Consider the following 23,191-nt stretch of genomic DNA (forward strand, 5'->3'; position numbering starts at 1 on the left):
GTGGCTGTCCAAAGTCTGTCATCACAGAAATTTGGCACAGCCTGAGTTCTCCTGGAGAACTCAGGGGTCAAGTTACCCAGCGCTAGGATTTCCTGAATGAGACAGAGAACACTTGACCGAGACGGCGGGTGGGGGGTATCTTTACTGCCGGTCGAACAGAGTTTTGACGTGAGACCCCCCTTAGAATCTGCTGTGGGTCAACAGACTGGCCCAACAGCCGTGGGATTCCTTGGGGGGGGAAGAGATAGAGAGAATTTTATTAAGACTGCCATGGGTTAACAGCCGTGGGGCCCCTGGGACCCGCTGTAAACTGCAGCCATGGGAGTTTTTAAAGTTTGAGAGAGATAAAGGAGAAGAAGAAGCCCTTAGGGTCTGCGGTGGTCTTGAGAGCCGAGGCGGGTGTGTTTTTCCTCACCCGGGGGCTGGAGGGGGGGTTTAAAGTCCATTCCCTCCAGAGTTCCCTGGAAAGTTTTTACTCAAGTTTTACTTGGGGAGCGGGACTTGCCTATTCAATGAGTGCTAGTGTGAATGTGGCTGGAGCATTCAGAAGGGTGGGGGGAGTGTGAGAGAGCAGGGTTGGTCACAGGTGCCAAACTGGGATCCCGCCCAGGGGAGAGAGACCGGCAGAAGGGCAAGAAAGGCCCGATTTACAGTGGGACCTAACACCCATTAAGGAGAAGAGTTGAATGAGTGGAAGCAGGACGGGAGGGAGGGAAATCTCTGCCCACTTTTTTGAATGCTAATAGGAGTTAAAGAGGTGGTTTTAGAGTCTTAGGTGGGAGAATGAAGAACCGGTAGGGGGTCCGCTGTGACTTTGAAAGCCTAGGTGGGGTGTGGTCCCCCCCTCACCCAGGGCCAAAAGAGCCACCGGACAATCAACGGTCAGTCCCTTTCGGGTATCCCGGGGAAGTTGTTAGGTTTTTCAGGAGGGGGCACTTACCAATCCGAGGTGGTGATGGATGCGGCACTGGCATTCAAGAAAGTGGGTGAAGGCCTCAAGGGGCGAGTGCCACTGGCAACGGGATGGGGTCTCGCCTTAGGCGAGAGGGCTCCCAACCGGTCACGGCACCAATGAAGGACGAGGGCGCCAGTGAGACTCAATACCCTTTGAGGCCAAGAGATTTATTAGAGCAGCAGCTACAGAAAGAAGGAAGGAGGTCTGTAACCACCTGGTGGGAAAGGGGAGTGAGAGTGAGAGGGTGAGAGAGAGGTCTGTATTTATCGGTTTTGGAAGGGGGTGGCCTGTGCTCTCTGAGCCTGGCCATGCCAGCCAGAGCCATCTTAGGGTCTTTATTGGAGGGAGCTATGAGGTAGTATTCCTATAGGGAGATAGTATTTGTGCATGAGTTTAAGTTTCGCATGCGCAGGAAAGGCAGGAATTTACGGCCTTTGTTGTCTTTGTTAGGTTCCCTATAGGGTTGGTGCCATCTCGGGAGACATCCTTCTGGCTATTCCCTGTGCCTTTCAATAAAGCTCTAGATTAGAGGTTGGCAAATTCCAACCTTTGAGTGAAATCTGAAATGCAGTTTTTATTTTTGCAAATAAAGTTTTATTTAGACAAAGCCACACCCAAGAAAAGAGCAAATTTGAGTAACTGTGACAGACTATATGGCCTACAAAACTGACAGTATTTGTCATCTAGTACTTTACAGAAAATGTCTTCCAGTCCCCTCTCTAAAGGGAAACAAAAACTGAGTAAAATATGAGAAAACATACTTATAAATACATTGTTGATTTACAATAAAACAAATCAGTCCAAGAAACATAGGTAATAATCTGTTGAAAAATATCATTAATAAAGAGATTTTTCAAGGGAGGACCTGAAAAACCCAGAATTATCTTTTGCAGGGCAGGCCCCTCGTAGTTTAGGCTTCCCCCATGAGGTAAGTGTTCTTGGAATCTATCAGCATCAGTGTAGTAAGCTAATGTTGTGAGAGGCTGTGTTCTGCTTTAGTTAATTTTTTTTTAAAGAATCTTTCAACATATCTACCCACTTCATGATGGTTGATTCACAAGCTCACCTGCACACAACAGTGAGTGCTGCACAGTTTTTGGTCAAAAATGGCATGATCCTCATGCCCCACCGTCCTTATTCACCTGATCTCATTCCAAGTACCTTTTTTGTTTCCCTGGATGAAAAAAGTCCTCAAAGGGAAACGTTTTGCCAAGGTAGAAGAGCTGAAACAAAAAACACTAGACACACTAAAAGCCATCAAAATAGATGAATTCAAAAACTGTTTTGAGCAGTGGAAAGGACATCAAACAGGGAGTACTTTAAAGTTAACTGAATTTTAAACATGTAAGAATAAATATACAATTACTATTATTTATTTATTTAATTTTATTATATTTTTTTATTTTAAAATTGTGGGGTGCAATGAAGGACTAGGTATACAAATATTCATCGCGTAGGTACCCTTGTTGATGAGGTATGCCCCCCCTTCCCCAGGCTGATATCGACTACCATTAAGCCCACCTCCCTGTCCCTAACTTCCCCACCCCCCATAGTTTCCTGCCACTGTCAATCTTTTCTCATAGTATTACCGTAGTTGTTCAAGGTCCATTGAGTGAGAACATGTGATACTCAGATCTTTATTTCTGTGAAGGATCACTCAGTATTATAAACTCTAATTCCATCCAAGTTGCTGTGAAATTCATAGTTTTGTTCTTCTTTATGGCTGCATAATATTCCATGGTATATATGTACCACATTTTTTTAAATCCAGTCCTCTTTTGATGGGCAGCATGGTTGATTCCATGATCTTGCTATTGTGAACAATGCTGTGATAAACATACATGTACAGTTATCTTTTTTAAAGAGTGATTTGAGTTCTTCTGGGTATATTCCCAGCAGAGGGATTGAGGGGCCATATGGAAAGTTGATTTTTAGAACTTTTAGGAATTGCTACACTGATTTCCACAAAGACTGCACTAGTTTATACTCCCACCAACAATGTAGAAGTGTTCCCTTTTTGCGACATCCTCTTCAGCATCTGTTATTTTTTGGGTTATTGATGATGACCATTCTGACTGAAGTTAGGTGGTATCTCAATGTAGTTTTAATTTGCATCTCCTCAATGACTAGTGAGGCGAAAATTTTTTCATATATCTGTTGGCTGCTCATATGTCTTCTTTTGAGAAGTGTCTATTCATATCTTTTGCCCACTTTGTAATGGGGCTGTTTGTTTTTTTGTTTTCAACATGTTTGCGTTCCTTGTAGATCCTTGATGTTAGGCCTTTGTCAGACATAGAGTTGACAAATATTTTTTCCCAGTCTGTGGACTGCCTGCCTGCTCTCTTGATGGTTTCTTTGGCTTTGCAGAAGCTTGTAAGTTTAATGAGGTCCCACCTGTCTGTCTTATCTCTTATGGTCTGTGCATTTTGGGTTTTGCTCAGGAATTGGTTGCCAGTTCCAACTTCCATAAGAGTGTCTCCTGCTTTTTCTAAGGTTCTTATAGTTTGAGATTTTATATTTAGGTCTCTGATCTATTTAGTGTTAATTTTTGTGTATGGGGATAGATAGGGGTCCTGCTAGAATCTTCTGCATGTGGTCAGCCAGTTTTCCCAGCACCATTTACTGAATAGGGTCTCATCTTCCCATTGGTGGGTAGTGGAGGCTTTGTCAAAGATGAGTTGGTTGAGAAATTGAGGTTTTGCTACTGGAATCTCAATTCTATTCTATTGGTCTATATGCCTATTCTTGTCCCAATACCAGGCTGTTTTGATTATTGCAGCTTTATAGTAAAGTTTAAAGTCTGGAAATGTAATACCTCCTGCTTTGTTTATTTTGCTGAGGATTTTTTGGCTATTCTTGGCCTTTTATGTATCCATATGAATTCCTGTATTGTCTTTTCTGGATCTGAGAAGAATGTTGCTGGTAATTTGATGGGTATTGTATTAAATCTGTAGAGTGCCTTAAGTAGAATGCAAATCTTTACAATGTTTATTCTTCTAACCCATGAGCATGGGATATTTTTCCACTTGTTTGTCATCTTTGATTTCTTTGAGCAGTGTTTTGTAGTTTTTGTTGTAAAAGTCTTTCAAATATCTGGTTAGGAAGATGTCAAGGAATTTCATTTTTTTATGGCTATTGTGAATGGAATTGTGCTTTTTATTTGGGTTTCTGTTTGTTTATTATTGGTGTAAAGAAATGTAATTGTCTTTTGCACATTTATTTTATACACTGACACTTTGCTAAAGTCCTTTATCAGTGCAAGGAGATTTTTGACAGATTCTCTTGGGTTTTCAAGATATACAATCATGTCATCTGCAAAGAGAGATAACTTGACTTCCTGTTTTCCTATTTGGATATGCCTGATCACCTTCTCTTTTCTGATTGCTCTAGCCAGGACTTCCAAAACTATATTGAACAGGAGAGGTGAGAGTGGGCATCCTTGTCTTGTTCCAATTTTCAGGGGAAATAGTTTCAATTTTTGTCTGTCTAGCAGTATGCTGGCTGTGGGTTTTCTTGTAGATGGCTTTTACTATTTTGAAGTATGTTCCACCTATGCCTAGGTGTTCAAGGATTTTTATCAAAAAGGGGTACTGGATTTTATGAAAAGCTTTTTCTGCATCTAATGATATAATCATGTGGTTTTTGTTTTGATGTCTATTGATGTATTTAATTATATTTACAGTCTTATGAGTATTGAACCAGTCTTGCATCCTGGAAATGAAACCTACTTGGTCATGTTGGATGATTTTTGAGATGTGTCATTGAATCCAGTTTGCTAGGATCTTGTTGAGAATTTTAGCATCTATGTTCATCAAAGATATTGGCCTGTAGTTTTCTTTCTTTGGTCTTTACCTGGCTTGTGTATAAATGCAATGTTAGTTTCACAAAATTATTTGGGGAGTGTTCCCTATTTCTCAGTCACCTGGAATGCTTTCAGTAGGATTGGTATCATTTCCTCCTTATATGTCTTGTAGAATTCTGCTGGAAAGCCATCTGGTCCAGGAATTTTTTTTTGTAGGTAGTTTTCTTATGACATAGTCAATTTCGTGGATTGTTAATGGTCTATTTAGGGTCTCAGTTTCTTCTTGTTTCAAACTAGGGAGGTTGTGTGATGTCAGAAGTCCTCCATTTCCTTAAGGTTTTCAAGTTTGTTTCCATACAAGTGTACATAGTAGACTGTAATGATCTTTTGTATTTCTTCAGGGTCAGATGTGACTTCATCTTTTGTGTTTCTGATTGTGTTTATTTGGGTTTTTTCTCTCTTTTTCTTGGTCAGTCTAGCTAGGGGATCATCAATCTTGTTTATCCTTTCAAAGAACTAGCTTTTTGCTTCATTGATTTTGTGTATTATCTTTTTGTCTTCTATGTCCCAGAATTGGGCTTTTATTTTGGTGTCTGGATTCTTCTGCTGAAGTTAGGATTTTGGTGGTCTTGCTTTTCAAGCTTCCTTAAGTGACTTGTTAGACTGTTAAATTGTGATCCTTCCATTTTCTTCATGTGTATTTGTAGAGATATGAATTCCCCTCTTACTACAGCTTTCATGGTATCCCAGAAACTTTGGTAAGATGTTTCTTCATTTTAATTTGTTTCCAGGGATCTTTTAGTCTCTGCTTTGATTTGTGTGTTGACCAGGAGTTGCTTAGCATCATGTTGTTTAGTGTCCATGTCTTTGTGGGTTTTGGGGAACCTTATTGGTGTTGATATTTATTTTTATTCCACTGTGGTTGAGAAGGTGCATGGCAAAATTTCAATCTTTTGAAATTTGCTTATGCTTGGTTTATGACCAAGTATGTGGTCAATCTTAAAGTATGTTCCATGTGGTGATGAGTATAATGTATATTCTGTGGTCATTGAGTGGAGTATTCTGTAGGTATCAATTAAGTTCATTTGGTCAAGAGTTACAATGAGGTTTTGGATCTCCTTGCTGATTTTTGACCCCGATGATCTGTCTATGATTGTGAGTGGGGTATTAAAGTCCACAGCTATGATAGTGTTAGCATCAATATCTTTTTTGAATTTACCTAGAAGCTGCTTTATGAAAGTTGGTTCTCCTATGTTGGATGCATATATGTTTAGGATGGATATTTCTTGTTCATGGATTGAACCTTTTATCATTATGTAGTGGCCTTCTGTATCTTTTTGATTTTTTGATAACTTAAAGGATATTTTGTCTGAGATTAAAATCACAATTCCACCTCTTCTTTGTTTTCCATTCACCGGAAATTTTGCTTTCCATCCTCTAACTTTGAGTTTGTGAGTGTCCTTTCTAGTGATATGAGTATCTTGGAGGCAATATATTGTTGTCTGGTGATATTTTATCCATTTTACTATTCTATGTCTTTTCAGTGGTGCATTTAGTTCATTCATAATCAGGCTAATTATTGAAATATGAGAGTTGATCCCTGTCATGAGGTTCTTACAGAGTTTTTGTTGTTCCTGTTTGTTTGTTTCCATTGGTTTTTGGGTTGGTTCATGTGTGTTTTTAATCTTTATCCTGTACTCTTGTAAAGAACGTTGTTGTTCTTTTTTCCTTTTCTTCTGTGTTTAATACTTTCTTAAGTGTTTCTTGTAGAGGTGGTCTGGAGGCAGCATAATTTCTTAGGGATTGAATATCTAGGAAATATTTTAATACTCCCTCACTGATGAAGCTTAGCTTGGCTGTTAGGGTATTCTTGGTTGAAATTATTTATCTTTGAGAGCTTTGAAGATTGGTCTCCAAGCTCTCCTAGCCTGAAGGGTTTCTGTAGATAAATCTACTGCTATTCTAATTGGTCTTCCATGGTAGGTAGTCTGACTTTTTTCTCTTGCTGCCTTTAGGATTTATTCTTTATATCGACTTTGCTTAGGTGAATTATTTTGCTTCTGGGAGTTGGTCTTCTCATTTGTTGTCTTGCAGGGGTTCTCTGAATCTCTTGTGTTTGAATTTTTGCATAACTGATGAGATGAGGGAATTTTTCTTGAATAATTTAATGGCATGTTTGTTCCAGGGTGGTCTCTGTCTTTCTTTCTGCCTCAAGAAGACCAATTACTCTTAGGTTCATTCTCTTGAAGTAATTGCTCAACTCTAGAAGGGTTCGTTCTGTCTTTTCTTTGCTTTTGACAGTTTGGATTAGTTCTATATTTTGGTCCTCAAGTTCTGAGATTCTTCTGCTTGGCTAATTCTGCTTTCCATGCTTATCAGTTTGTTATTTATTTCATTCACAGTATTACTTACTGCTGTTATCTCAGCTATCAACTCCTTCCTATTTTCCTCTTGTCTCTCCTCAATTCTTTTTAATCTCTCAGTTAATGTCTTGATATCTGGATTTGTAGTTTGAGACCAGTCATTCTGGGTTTGTAGGTTGACATCAGTCATTCTGGGGGCTCTCCAATGTTTGCATTCTGAAATCTGTTTTCTCATTTTCTGACCTCCCAGGGGTCTGTGTAAAACCTATATTCTTCTATTGGTTTTTCTTCATTTGTGTACATTTCCCCCCTTCTTTAATTCTGTTTTTCAGGGATGGTTGGGTTACTTTTACTTCTCTTTGTTCAATAACCTGTTCTTTCTTATGAGGATCTTCTGACTTTGTTCACTTCTGAGGTTGGACTTTGGTTGGGGGCTGTACTTTTTGCGGTGTTGAGATTTAATCAAGGAGGAAACTATATTTCAGAATCTATTTGCAGATCCCAGTATACACCGACAGGTGTATGGGTATGCTGGAACCTATTTCCCATTGCCTTACAATCTGTCCATGCAGTGGGGGTTTAGGTTTACTCCCTGGAACAAAAGGAGGTAAGAAAAAGGAAAATGATGGAAGAAGAGGGGGAGTCAAGAGGAAGTTCAAGAGAGAAAAGAGGAAGAGGGAAAACAGACAGACATACCAACTAACAAATAAAAAGAGATACAAAGCCAGAAAAAAGTAAAAAACAAACAAATAAACAAACAAAATTCCCTAAAGCATACCAGTAATCATACAAAGACAGTCCAATAAAATCATGCCTTTTGATGTATTCTTCCCCTATACAGACACAGAGTCTTAATCAAAAAACAAAAAAGTGAACAAAACAAATAGCCAAAAGGATAAAATAAGAAATCAAAACAAGAAACCAGACTAGCTCTGAGGTCTTTCCTGAATGTCTAAATTCCCTTCAGCTCTGATCTGTAGACTCTCCCCTCTATTCTCATTGCAGGCAGGTAGGATTTCTCATATCTTGGGTCAGTTCTCTTGGTTTGCTACCTGACAGTTCTGCCACAGAGACCTGAGTTGTCTGTGTCTGATTCAGCATATGGAAGGGGCTTCTGTCTCCTGGTTTGGCAAGATTACCTTAGGCAACAAGGTGGAGGCTGTGAGGAACTGGGCAGGGCAATGCAAATCTCTATTTGGAAAATGTCTGCAGTGGGCAGCTCCTCACTAGTCATGGACTCTTCTTGACTTTTGCCAATCTTCTCCCTCCACTCTTCCGGGGCTCCAGTTGATCTACTATGACAGGCGATGATGGTGTGTATCTGGCATCAGGCACTGGAAACCAGTGAGATAGCCAGGTGCTGCAGTTTTTCATGCCCATGGGTGTCTTGGGGTGGGGGAGGGAGCTGGGAGTTTACTAGGCTGGAACCAAGAGCCACAGCAGTGGCAGTGGCTTAGCACCTGGTAGCAACCAGAGCAGTCATCCCTTGTGGAGGCAGTAGCAGCAGTGGTGTCAGTTTGGTGCGTGGCACTGGCTATAGCAGCCACCTTCCATGGAGGTGGTGGCAGTGGTGACAGGGGCACGTGGAACTGCCTTTAGCAGCCAACCTTTGTGGAGATCTTCACAGTTCTACTTTTTCTGTCACCATCTGATTAAAATGAATGTACATAGTGGGTTACAGAAGCATTTGAGGATGCTAGATTCCAACACATGAGCATGGTGCCAATGAAGGTGTGCTGGGAGGGCAGACATACTTGGAGCCTACAACTCTCAGGACCACAGGACACAAGGATCCTACATTCAGAAAAAGGATCTCTGTAATTATTAATAAAAAAATTTTGTGTCTTTTGGGTCCTCTCTCATATTTGAATAGCTATACAAATATTGAATACTTTAAAAAAATATAGTAAAATATGTGCCAATACTTTTTGAAAAACATTACACATTTTATTGAGAGATGTTAGAGAAGGTTTAAATGTACATAAATCACACTCACAAACAGAAATATTCAATATCATAAAGATATGTCTCCAAATGATCTATGAATTTCATGCAATTCCAATGAAAAAAATTCAAACATATTCCTTGTGGAACTTGAGAAGTTCTTTTCTGAAATTATACCAAAGAACAAAAGAGTAAATACTCCTTAAGGCAACACTTTGGGTAAAGGAACTTTTCTAACCAGGTATGAAAGCACTAGTGGCTTATAGATGAATATACTAACAGCCAAGCAACTCCAAACTTGAGGTCCACACACGTAAACACTTTTGACTGGGAACAGCGATGTGAAAAGCAGTGAAGAAAGTGGATTCATTTATTTGGGCAATGACAGTTGGTTACCTGTGCAGACAGAAGAGATAAAACTGCATGCCCACTTCACATTATAAATAAAACTCAACTTTGATTCACGAGCCCAGCTACAGAAGGACCGACTTCAAATATTCTAGGAGATTGCATGGTAGAATGTTGTGTTAACAAAATCATTTTAGATAAGAGACTTGAAGTAAACTTATAAGAACATTTGTTTAAAATCAAGAACCATTTGTTCATCCAAAATCACCGTAAGCAAATGAAAAGTCAAAGCACACATGGGGTGAAGATATTTGCAACATACACAAATAGCAATGGATTAATATCTAGAATATTACAGAATAATACAGTGTTCTACAAATCAAAAAAATATATAATAGAAGATACAAAATATATAAATTGAACTTTTACCAAACAGAAACTATGAATTAAAAATGAGCAAATGCAAATATGTTCAAACACTTCAGCAATCAGGGAAATGTATGATAAATAATTTGTACATTTAAATAGAAATCTAAATAAGAAATGAAAATGTATAGTAAATATAATTTCTTACCACCAAATTGGCAAACATTAAAAAATTAGAAATGGGAGGGAGGAGGGGCACACCTCATCAATAAGGGTACCAGTTCTCAAACCAGGTGAAGTGGGGACAAAAGTGAGACCCAAACTTTACCTACACAATGACCATTTGTATACCTAAACCTGAATTGGATCCCATATCTTTAAAATAATAAAAAAAAGGGCTAGGTGAGATGGTGTGTGCTTATAATCCCAGCATTTTTTGAGGCCAAAGTGAGAGGATTGCCTGAGCCCACAGATTTGAGACCAGCCTGGTGAGACCTCATCTCTACAATAAATCAAAAATTAGCCAGGTGTGGTGGCATTAAACTGTAGTTCCAGCTACTTGGAAGGCTGAGGTGAAAGAATCACCTGAGCCCCACAGATTGAGGCTGCAGTGTCAGTGAGAGTGCCACTGCATTCCAGTCTGGGTGACAGAGTGACTCAAAAACAAAAAACAAAAAATTAAAAAATTAAAAATGTATAATGTTGGAAAAATCATGAAGAAAGAGACATTACATATATTTATACTACTAGTAGGAGTATAAGTTAGAACTTACATTTTGGAAAACAGTTTGATATTAGATGTTCAAGTGCTAACAGCCTATAGTATAGAAACTGCACCCTTAGGCATATATTTTAGAAAAATCATCAAATATTAAATGAAAAGACATGTACTATAAGGCTTATATCATTATTGTTTTGTAGCTAAGTACTGATAAAAATACAAATGTTCATCAACAAAAGAGTGAATAAAAAATTTGAATGTAGTCATGCAATGATGAAAAATGAATAAACTATATTGACATGGTTGCATTTAAAAAACTTCATGTTTAGCAAAAACAAGTTAATGCTTACCCTACTATTACCTTATATAATGTGAAGACATCGATAAAGCAATGTTACTTTTTGGGGGGTTACATACAATTATGCTAAAATGAAGTTAAAAAATAATTTCCTGATAATTAAGTTAATAATTACCTTTATCTAAATGGGAGAAAATTTTGGGCCAGATACTTTATCATTATTTTAATATGCTTCCTATATTACAAAAATTAAGGCTATATGATTATGAAAATAGAGAATATAATTAAGAAACTTATACCTCTTTAATAGCGAATATAGAAAAGACCAAAATGCAATTCAATTGCTTATGTTAACTATAAGCAAAAATGTATTGTTGAATTCAATTTTCTAGTATTGTTATGCCTGTGTTTATCAGTGATATTGACCTATAGTGTTTTGTTGTTGTTGTTTTGTTTTGTTTTTTTCTTTCTGTGTCTTTGTCTTGTATTGCTGTCTGAGTAATTCTGGCCTCATATCATAAATTTGAAATTATTCCCTCCTCTTCCATTTTTTTGAAGAGTTTGAGTAAAACTAATATTATTTCTTTAACTGTTTGGTAGAATTCAGCTATGAAGTCATCAGATCTTAGGATTTTTTAATTTTTGAGTTGGAGTCCCACTCTGTTATTTGCAGTACTCTGTAGTGATCCTTAGTATTTCTATGTTCTCAGTTGTTATGTCTTTTTAAAAAAATTCTGATTTTATTTATTTGGTTCTTCTCTCTTTTTTTTCTTAATTAGTCTAACTCACAGTATGTCAATTTAGTTTATCTTTAAAAAAAACTCTTCATTTTGCTTTCTGTATATCTTTAGTCTTATTTTTATTTATTTCTGCCCTTACCTTTGCCATTTCTTGTCTTTCTTGCATTTCTAGTTCTTTCAGTTACATCATTAGGCTACTTATTTGAAGTCTTTCATCATTTTTGATATAGTGTTTATTTCTACAAACTACTCTTTAGTACTGCTTTTGCTATATCATAGATTTCAGAATATTACATTTCCATTTTCATTTGTTTCAAGATGTTTTTAAATTTTCTTATAAATTTCTTCATTGGCCCATTGGTTGTTCAGGAATATGTTGCTTAACATCTATGTGTTTATGTAATTTCTCAAGTTTCTCTTGTAGAATGGCTTTTATCAAAAAAACCAGGAAATAACAATGCTGATGTAGATTTGGAGAAAGGAGAACACTCATACACTGGTGGTAGGAATGTAAATTAGTACAGTCTTTATGGAATACAGAATGAAGCTTCCAAACAATAATGACAACAACCACAACAGCAAATAAAACTACCATACAATCCAGAAATTTCATTACTGGGTATATATACAAAATAAATAACATCAAAATATCAAAAAGATGTCTGCACTCTTATGCTTATAGAAACAGTATTCAAAATAGCCAAGACAGGATGGACAAATGGATAAAGAAAATGTTATTTATATACATGACAGAATATTATTTAGCCATAAAAAAAATGAAATTCTGTCATTTGACTCAACATGGTTGGACTGGAGTTCATTATGCTACGTAAAATAAACCAAGTACATAAAGATGAATATCATATGTTCTCATTTATATTTGGGATTTTTTTAAGTGGATCTTGTGAAGATAGAGTATAGATCGAAGATTATCAGAGGCCAGGAAGGGGTATGAGAGGTTAGTTAATGGCTACAAATATAGACTTTTTTAGATGCAGAAAAAGTTTTCAATAAAATCCAGCATCCCTTCTTGATAAAACCCTTGAATACCTAGGCACAGAGGGAACTTACCTCAAATAGTAAGAGCCATTTACAATAAGCCCACAGCCAACATATTGCTAAATGGACAGAAATTGCCAGCATTTTCCATGAAAAATGGAACAAGACAAAGCTGCCCATTCTTACCCCTTTTGTTCAACATAGTGTTGGAATTCTTAGGTAAAGCAATCAGACAAGAGAAGGAAAGTGGGGTATCCAAATAGAAAAAGAGAAAATTAAGTTATCCCTCTTTGCTGATGATAATGATCCTGTACCTTGAAAACCCAAAAGAATCAGTCAGAAACCTCCTAGCACTGATAAAGAACTTTGGCAAAATCTTAGGGTACAAAATAAACATGCAAAAGACAGTCACATTAATATATGTCAACAACAAACAGGCAGAGAAACAAATAAAAAGCACAATCCCATTCACAATAGACACACAAGAAAAATTAAACTACTTAGCATCTTCCTAACTTGAGAAGTGAAAAATCTTTACAACAAAAACTACAAAACACTGCTCAAAAAAATCCAAGAAGACACAAAGAAATGGAAAAATATTCCATGCTCATGGGTAGGAAAAAAAATCAACATTTTTATGATGTCCATTCTACCAAAGGAAATCTACAGATTCAATGCAATACCCATTAAATTACTAGTACCATTCTTCTCAGACCTGGAAACAGCAATGCAAAAATTCATATGGAAACATAAAAGACCATGAATATACAAAACAATCCTTAGAAAAAGAAACAAAGTGGAAAGTATCACACTTCCAGATGTTAAATTTTATTATAAGGCTACAATAATCAAAAAAGCCTGTTACTGGTACAAGAACAGGCATATAGACCAATAGAACAGGATAAAGATTCCAGAAGCAAACCCTCAATTTCTCAACCAACTCATCTTCAACAAAGCCTCCCAACAGCCACTGGGGAGAGGAGAATCTGCTCAGTAAATTGTTCTGAGAAAACTATCTGACCATATGCAGAAGATTGAACACGATCCTTACCTATCACCATACACAAAAGTCAACTCTAAATGGATCAAAGACCTAAATGTAAAACCTCAAACTATAAACATTTTAGAAAATGCAGGAGACACCCTGATAGAAATTGGAATAGGCAACCAATTCCTGATCAAAATCCCAAATGACTATGTCATAAGAGATATGATAGACAAGTGGAACCTAATCATACTGAAAATTTTCTGAAAAGCAAAAAAACCATCAAGAGAGTAGAATGATGGCCCACAGGACAGGAAAAAATATTTTCCAACTGTATATCTGGACAAAGAGTTAACATCCAGGATCTACATGGAACTCAAATGTGCCAAAGAAACAAAACAAAACAAAACAAAAAAACAGTCCTATTAAAAGTTAGGCAAAAGATATGACTAAACACTTCTCAAAAGAAGACAAATGAGCAGCCAACAGAAACATGAAAAATGCTCAGCCTCATTAATATTCAAAGAAATGCAAATTAAAACCATACTGCCATACCATCTACCTCCAGTCAGAATGACCATCATGAATAACTCAAACAACAGCACATGCTGGAGCAGATGCTGAGGAAAGGAAAGGCTTCTACACTGTTGGTGGGAGTGTGAACTAATACAATCTCTGTGGAAAACAGTGTGACAGTTCCTAAAAAAAAATCTAAAAATCAACCTTCAATAGGACCCAGAAATCCTCCTTCTGGGAACATACCTAACTAAAGTCATTCTGTAAAAAGAATGCCTGCATGCACTTGTTTATTGCAGCATTATTTACAATAGTAAAAACATAGACTCATTCAGTGGACTGAATCTTAAAAATGTGGCACATATACATGGTGAAATATCACACTGCCATAAAGAAGGACAAAATTATGGACTTTGCAACAACCTGGATGGACTTAGAGTCTATAAAACTCAGTGATGTATCACAGAAACAATGGAGTACCACATGTTCTAACTCAGAAGCAGACCCTGAACACTTATCATAATATTATAAGAAAGGGATCATCAGTAGTAGGACACTGCCAGGTAGGGAGTGGGGAGGCACATAATATCAATAAGCGTACCTAATCGCAAACCAGGTGAAGTGACAACCAAAGGGAGGCCCAACTTTACCTGTATGATGATCACTTATACATCTAATCCTGACTTGTACCCCACCTCTTAAAAAAACATACAGACATATATATAGAGAGAGATTTGTACCCATTTAAAAGAAATAAGATTTGATGTTTGATATATCAGTAGGGTGATGATAGTTAACATTAATTGATTGTATATTTCAAGATAGCTAGAAAAGAATAATTCAAATATGCCTAAAGAAAAAAATATACTGAAGGTGATGGATATTCTAATTACCATCATTTGATCATATGAATGTATCTAATTGAAATAGCTAATGAAATATGTAAAATAATTGCAATAGCTTTCTTGACATAAGTAACTCCATTTTGTTAAAATACCCTATCTTAGCTGTCTGCCTGACCTAAAAATGATCCCCTCCCAGTGTGTACGTGTGATTGTTACAACATTCACATGACCACAGACCCATAGCCTTGTTCCCCTGAGCTGTTATCATTGACCTTTCTTGCTGACTGTTTGAAAACTCCCTAGTCACAAGTTCCATGTAATTGTATGCCTTTGTGGGGGCCAACCCCTGCAGAGAATTGAGGGTCCCAGAAAGGTGTGGTGATGTTGACAAATCTGGAAGGGATAGATAATAGGCAAAAGAAAAAAAGAGACTGGACTCTATCTAGTGCAGAAGCCATTTAATAGGGCAAACTGTAAGTTTTTTATACTAAATTTTCATGGGTTAAATCACAAGACTTTCACATGAACACAAAACCAGGTGGATGAGGAGCATCCTCCACCCACCAGTTGTTTCCTCAAGCGTGAGGAAGGACAATCCAATTAAATCACAAGACTTTCATGTGAACACAAAGCTATGTGGCTGAGGGACGACCCTCCCCACCAGCTGTTTCCTCAAGCATGAGGAAGAACAATCCCAAAATTATCTCACTATTCCTTATGCTTGGGTTTATGTTCCTCAAAAGCAATACAACAATTCTAATATCATAATATTCTAATAATCAATAACTTCTGAAGCTTATGTACACAACACCTAATGACTAACTTAAATACTAACACCTTTCTATTCTATGCTAATTCTACCTACACTATAAAAACTCTTAATTATAGCCCAAACCAGTTCCTAAAGAATGTGGCCCAGTCCAAAGATCACACTGGGCCATTTCTAGGAACAATTTATTACAATGTCTTAACAAAATTACTGTTCTAAAATCCTATGTATCTATCTTAACTTCTATAAAATTTCTAATTCCTAATCCCCAATATATATAGCTGGTCATCAGCAATAAAGCTTCTAAAATAAAACCCAAATATAAACTGTAAATTGTACTAAGGCCAAAACCACAATTAGTAGAAAATGGGAACAATGAAATTTCTAAAGTTAGCTGTATTCTTATTAAACCTCAAAATATCATGTTTGATCATGCTTGAACTAACATAATTCCCTAACATTAGCATGACCTATTCTACAACACTTTCTATGAGTAAAATAAATTCAATTTCTATAATAAGTAGAAAACCCCTACACTAACTGGAGATAAAACAGGTTTAAAAGAATGCAGCCCAGTCAAAAGTACAAGCTGGGACCTTAGGAATGTGGCCCAGCCCAAAGTTCGTGCTGGGCCATTTCTGGTAACTCTAGATAATCATCTATTCCATATAAAGCTGAAAACAGCTCTCCATATGTATATACTAATTGTACAAATATACTTTTAAATCTTATGAAGAAGCTTGTACCATATAGAAGGCTCCCAAATGTGACCTGAGTTTGAATTATATCTAATACCTAAGCTGAAACTGCAGTTCATGGGAAACAGGAACAATGAGTTTCTAGAGTTAGCCCTGCCTGTCACAGTCACAGAGCCTTCAGCTTAGGTCAGCAGAGTTCCTTTTGGCTAAGTGTGCTAAATAGAAAAAGGGAGGAGGGAATGGGGTCAACAGCTCTCGAACGCATCCTAGTGGTCGTGGGGTCCACAGCCCTCCCTGATCCCTAATGCTCAGTGGACCTCCATGGCTGACTCCCAACATCTTCTCCTTTTTTATTTTTTAGCACAAAACCACGAAACTCTGTAGTGAGCTGAGAAATGCTCTTTTTCAGTACTCTGAAAATAACTGGAAGCAGGCATAGCAACACAAGAATCACTGCCCCACAAATTCCCACATTAATGAGTACAGACATCAGTGACTTTTGGTTAATGAAGGATGAAAAGTTATTAAATATAGAACTAGCCAATTCAGTGGATTGAAACTGTTTTTCAGCAATAGTCATATCCTGTATCTCTTCATATAATTTAGTTAGGTCTATACTCAAGTTCAAATGATTCCAAATTCCAATATGATTCTTTATCTTGTCCCAAGTATGGACAGACTCATTCACCTCCAAAGGAGTGAGGAAAATCCACTTAAACTCAGAGTGACATTGGATAGACAATTTTATCTTTAAAGTCACAAGCTCTTGTCCTACTGCTAAAACCGCCTTCTCTAAAGCATTAACTTTACTTTCTAACTTTTGATCTATAATCTCCTGAGTAGATGATGCAATAGAAACATTCTTAGATAACTATTCAGCAAAGGTAGCTGTATGAACTTCCTTAGATAAGGTTACAGCTGATACTGTTACCGAAGTAGCAATAGCTATCGATGCTGTAATTCCTAAAATTAAAGTAGCTAAAAATCTTTTCTGTCTTTCCAAAAGGGAATTAACCTTATACAGTGTCTGCAAACCAAATTCATCATACCAATGAGATGACAAGTGTACAGGAATCATCAAATAATGTGGCTGCTTAAGAATAAGAAAACTTTTGTAAAAGGCATAAACAATTCGTTAAAATACACTCAGTACAAGACACCTTATAAACATTGTTATGATACTCAATTTTAACAGATTAGTACTCATTCCATACTAAAAACACTTAAGAGGACTGCAAGCATGCCCTAATGTGGTACTGCTGAGTTTGTCCAACAGGCCTAGACAGGTTGACTGAAGGGCTGCAAGGGCTCTCCACAAATGAGGCTGAATGGCTTGTCTGATTCCAATTTTAAATGAAAGTATTGGGGGTACCCATCCATTGGAGTGCCTTCTAGCTGTGGCAAGTGTAGAGCCATTAAAACCCCAATCACTTATATATAATCTTTCACTGGGTACAGGATAGTCCACCTTAGAGTTATAAGCACAGTCTCTCCATTTTGGGAAGCCAGTGTCTCACTGGATGAGTGACTAGTCCTTTTCCATATCATTGAGGGGGCAAGCAGGTACACTGAGAGGTGGTGAAGCTCTAGTCGCATGACTAGGGTTGGTTCCTCCAGGCATTAACATCTCCAGTTACCGACCGTCCTTGATATTGCCCTGATAAGGGCTTTCTGTACCCAGAGACTTAAAGGTGGACATTAAGCAAGAAACCTGATAATTATTAAAAGCAGAATTATCATAAAAACAAATAAGGAGGGAGTTGGAATGCCCTTCATAAGAAAAATTATGATTAGTAACATGTTTAACTTGAGCACAAAATAAAGCAGGCTCTCCCATTTTCCTGTAAGGAGATCCTTCCATTTAACCAGAGGTTTTATACTTCCTTCTGGATTCCAATATCTAACCATAGCTGAATTGCCTGATGAATCCAAATTTAAATGATTAGTAACAAATAAAGCATGATTTAAGATATGGTGAGGAGAACTATACTTGAACTCCCCCTCTTATAATTTAATTATTTGATTTTCTAAAGTTTTGTGAGTTCTTTCAACTATGGCTTGACCTTGTGAATTGTAGGGAATTCCTGTGGAGTGAGAAATGTTAAATTGGGAGCAAAATTACTGGAAAGATTTAGACATGTATGCCAGACCATTGTTAGTCTTTAGCTGTTTTGGCATGCCTAGCTGTGAAAAGCAAAAGAATAAATGTTGTGCCATGTTCTTTTAGGCTTCTCCAGTTCTTGCTGAAGCTAAAATAACATGAGAAAAGGTAACCACAGTTAAATGCAAATAATACAATTTCCCAAAGCTGGGAAAATGAGTTACATCCATTTGTCATAGCACATTTGGTTTTAGTCCTCGAGGGTTAACTCCTCCTGGAGCTGGAACAAAGGTGGGACAAGCTTTGAAATTTTTAGCAATTTGCCTAGTCGTATCCCTAGGCAAATGAAACTGATAACATAAGGCAATAGCATTTTAATGATGAATTTGATGAGAAGTTGAGCCTGAGTAACTGCCTCAGCCTCTACTGCGGCACACACAGTAGGCTTAGTCAGGGTATCAGTCAATTGATTGCCTTGGTGTAGAGGTTCCGGAAGACCAGAATGAGACCAATATGACCCACAAAGAATTGTTCCTTTCTATTATTAATCAGCTGCTGTAATTGAGTTAATAGTTTCAAAATTGTAGTTTTGTTGGTCAGAATGGAAGCTGTTTCGATATGAGGAAACAATCCCACAATATAACAAGAATCAGTGTATAAATTAAATTTGGAAAATTTCAGGGCAGTGAAGGCATACAAAACTGCCCTCAGCTCTGTCTTCTGGGCTGAAGATTCAGAGGTGTTCAACACATGAGATTCATTATTAATAACTGCACAGCTTTTCCGTTAGAGGAGCCATCAGTAAAAACCAAGGCTGCTCCCTCAAGGGGAGCTAGAGAACAGTTGTGAGGAACAATTATAGAATTCTGTTTTACAAATTGTAACAGAGGACTTTTAGGTAAGTGGAATAGAATTTGTCCTCTGTAATCAGTTAATGCTACTTGCCAAGCATCACTAGTTTGAAATAAAGTCTGAAATTGCAATTTGTCATCAGGAACACTTATATTGTGTACATCATGTCCAAACAATCCAACACTTCTTTGTCTCCCCTTGGTTACAAGCAAAGCTGCTAAATAAGGATAAGAAACCAATATTTTTTTAGATGTTACCGGCAGATGGAGCCATTCCATTGGCCCTTCTTGCCACAGACACCCTGTGGGTATATGGAGAGTCACCAGAATAATTAAGTCCCAAGGCAGGCAGTAGTCTGTTCTTTTAACCTTTTGAGACTCAATAGCCTTTTCCACAAGGGACAAGGCTTCCTTGGCCTCTGATGTTAGACTTCTCTTAGAATTGGGAGAAGAATCTCCCTGCAAAATATTGAATAAAGGTTTTAAATCTGATGTGGTAATATGTAAATAAGGTCTAATCCAATTGATATCTTCCAACAGTTTTTGGAAATGATTTAAAGTCACCAAATGGTCTTTTCATAACTGCAAAGGTTGATGACTCACTGTTTGTGTGTTTAACACACAACCAAGATATGTGAAAGGAGAATTGGTTTGAATCTTTTCAGGAGAAATTTTCAAACTGCAATCAGTGAGAGCACTCACAGTTTCATTAAGGATCTCATGTAAAGAGGCATGATTTTCGTGAGCCAGCAAAATGTCATCCATATAATGGATTAAATAGAGATTAGGATATTGGCTTCTAATACCTTGTAAAGCAGCATCCACATACTTCTGGCACAAGGTAATGCTGTTTTTCATACCTTGTGGCAAGACTTTCCACTGAAATCTTTGAAATGGCTGTATTAAATTATGAGAAGGTAAGTTAAATGCAAACCATTTACAGTCTTTTGGGCTTAAAGGTATAGTAAAGAAACAGTCCTGTAAATCGATGTCTATACTATACTATTAAAGTTAACAGGTATAGCAGCCGGAGATGGAAGTCCAGGCTGCAATGCCCCCATGGGTTCCATAGTGGCATTGGTAGCTCTTAAATCCTGCAAAAGCCTCCATTTACCAGATTTTTTCTTAATAACAAAAATAGGGGTATTCCATGGACTAGTAGAAGGCTCGATATAACTGGCCTCCAGCTGTTGCTGGACTAGTTCTTTAGCTGTCTTAAGTTTCTCTGAGGGCATGGACCATTGTTCCACCCAAACTGGTTTGTCATCTTTCCAGGTAACCTATTCTAGTTTCAGGAACAATGGACCCTGAATAGGATAAATTTGAATAGCCAATGCCAGCTCAGTCTGTTTTTTCATTCACTCAGATAGGTTTTTGTAGTCTCTGTCCATCTCTACCAAGTCCCTTAAAGGGATCATAGCCCATTTGCAGCATCTGTGCTGAGACTTTATCATTAGGGCTACACAAAAGCAGGCCCATTTGTGAGAGAATATCTCTTCCCCATAAGGTACAGGGGATAGATGGAAGGGGATAGATGGAATAACATACGGGCAAAAGGTTCCTGAAGTCTTATTATCTGTCCAATTTAAAATCTGTGAACTTTTAGCTACTGTGGGTGCTTGACCAGTGCCTATGAGTCCCAAAGGAGGCCATACTAGTAGGCCATGAGGCAGGCCAATCTTTCCCGGCAATACAGGACACATTGGCTCCAGTGTCTAGTAATCCTTTAATTTTGACTCTTTGTATATATAAATCTTTAAAACGTCTAGATTCAGTAACTTTCTGAACCCAAAAGGTAACATCGCTAGAGCCAAATCCAGAGTCACCTCTAGGCAGGTCAGTTAAAGTTTTACCTGCTTTGTGATAAGGCAAGAGCAGCAACTGGGCTATTCTCTAGTCTTTGTTAAACTGCACAGTTTTGCTAGGGGGAGAAACAAGCACCCAGATTTCTCCTGTGTAATCCAAATCCACCACTCCAGGAATAATGGAAATTCCTTGTAAAGACAAGGAACTTCTACCCAATATAATGCCCACTATTCCTTTTGGGAGAGGGCCCTTTACTCCTGTAGGAATTGGGGTCACCGGAATGTCTGGAGTTAATATTGTAGTGGTGGAGGAGTACAAGTCCAGTTTTGCGCTCCCTGGGGTGGCTCTGATGAATGAATGGGTTCTGGTGGCGGTTGCACCTATTGTTATCTGGGGCCGGTGCTGGTCCCTCTGGAAGTTTCCCTGAGTCAGGGTGGCTTGCTGTTGATTTAAAGGAGTGCTGTTTTTATGAAATTTAGATCGGCATTCCCTAGCCCAATGAAAACCTTTTTGGCATTTGGGACACAAGGTTTTTAGTCAATTAGTCCCAGTAGGTGGCAATGTGCACCATGTGAAAGCAGCTTTCTGCTTGATAGGACAGTTTCTACTAAAATGACCAGCCTGCTCGCAAGTAAAACAAGATTGTGGAGAAAATGACTTTAGTTTACCAGAGCCTTGCATACCTTGAATGGCCTGTGAAACGATTTCTACCTTTAATGCTATGGCCAAGGCTACACCCTGAATAATGGCTGGGCTAACATCCACGCATAGGCGGACATAGTCAGTAATTTGCCCAGTTTTCCTTATGGGTTGGATTAAAGCTTGGCAAGTATTATTTGCATTTTCAAAAGCCAATTGTCTAATGAGAATTTCTGCTGCCTCTTCATTAGTAATTACCTGATTAACAGCCGTAGTGAGTCTTGAAACGAAATCCTCATAGCTTTCCTCAGCCTTTTGCTTAACATCAGATAAAGACAAGGTCTGAGCGGTATCTGCCGATAATTTTTTGCAAGCGGTGACAGCACAATGGTTTATCTGAGGTAAAACATCATTAGGCAGAGAAATTTGGTTAGCAAGCTGGGTGTACATACCAGAGCCAGAGAGTATGTCATGAGAAATAATAAATGACCCACTAGGTTGATTTTGATTCTGATCCATTTGGATTCTTACTTGGTCCTCATATTCAGTTTTCCATAATAAAAAGACTCCTCTGGTCAGACAGCTTTTAGTTAGTTGTTGCCAGTCTGCAAGAGTCATCCATCTAGAGGCAAATTGATGTAGAATAGTAAGAGTATAAGGTGCAAGAAGATCATATGTTGAACTTGCTTCTCACAGTTCCTTCACAAGTTTATAAGGCAGGGGTTCCCATTGGACACAGTCTGCCCCGCTAATATCCAGATAGAACTGTACGGGGAAGCAAGCTGTAAAGCTGAAATCTCCCTCCTTTCCTGCCTCAGCTCGTACAGCCTGCATTCCAAAAAGAAAAGGGGGGGCGTGTGAATTAGATTTTGTGACTTTAGCATTAGAAAGAGAAACTGGTTTGGGTGGAAGCATGGAGTTAACAATAGGCACACTCTCATGATACTTGGCAGCCTCCTCCTCCAGGTCATCTGTGTCCTGTGGGGACAATTTGTCATCATACTCAGGAGGCACAGAGGTGGCAGCAAAAAGAAAAGGATCTTTGTCTTCCTCATCATCAATGGCAGTTTTCTTTGATGAAAATTTCTCAAAATCATGCTGTGTATCTAAAGTATCTTTAATTAAGTTCCATAAAGAAAATGCATTGGGTGGTACCTTTTCAGGACCATTATGTGAATAATACAACCATAACTCCTCCTCAACTTTAATCCAGCTGTCCAAACTCACTGTCCCTTCTTCAGGAAACCAAGAACAGTGCTTTTGCACAAAGTGCAGAAAACGAGCTAGATTAGAAGAAGAAACCTTAGCTCCACATTTAGACAAAGTATTCATTAAGATACTGATGAAGATTTTAGGTTCCTTAGACATGCTCTGGCCCATGGTGGCTCTGGTGTCAAAAATTTAATCCTTACCTGTATTTACTCTGCCTGCCTCTACAGAGGGGT

At 37.9% G+C, this 23,191-nt stretch overlaps 1 protein-coding gene across 1 annotated transcript in view; it reads left to right on the top strand.

The window, feature by feature from the left end:
- Positions 1–1,023: 1,023 nt before the first annotated feature.
- The window catches only part of LOC103273754 (cyclic nucleotide-binding domain-containing protein 1-like), a 207,814-nt gene continuing 185,646 nt past the window's right edge, over positions 1,024–23,191 (top strand). The window contains exon 1 of the mRNA XM_008071197.1: positions 1,024–1,191. Within this exon, the coding sequence (XP_008069388.1) occupies positions 1,024–1,191 (168 nt within the window). The remainder of the gene's footprint in view (positions 1,192–23,191) is intronic.

The sequence above is a fragment of the Carlito syrichta genome, unplaced genomic scaffold, assembly GCF_000164805.1.
Source record: "Carlito syrichta isolate Samal-C Ts95f unplaced genomic scaffold, Tarsius_syrichta-2.0.1 Scaffold314160, whole genome shotgun sequence".
Classification (NCBI taxonomy): domain Eukaryota; kingdom Metazoa; phylum Chordata; class Mammalia; order Primates; family Tarsiidae; genus Carlito; species Carlito syrichta.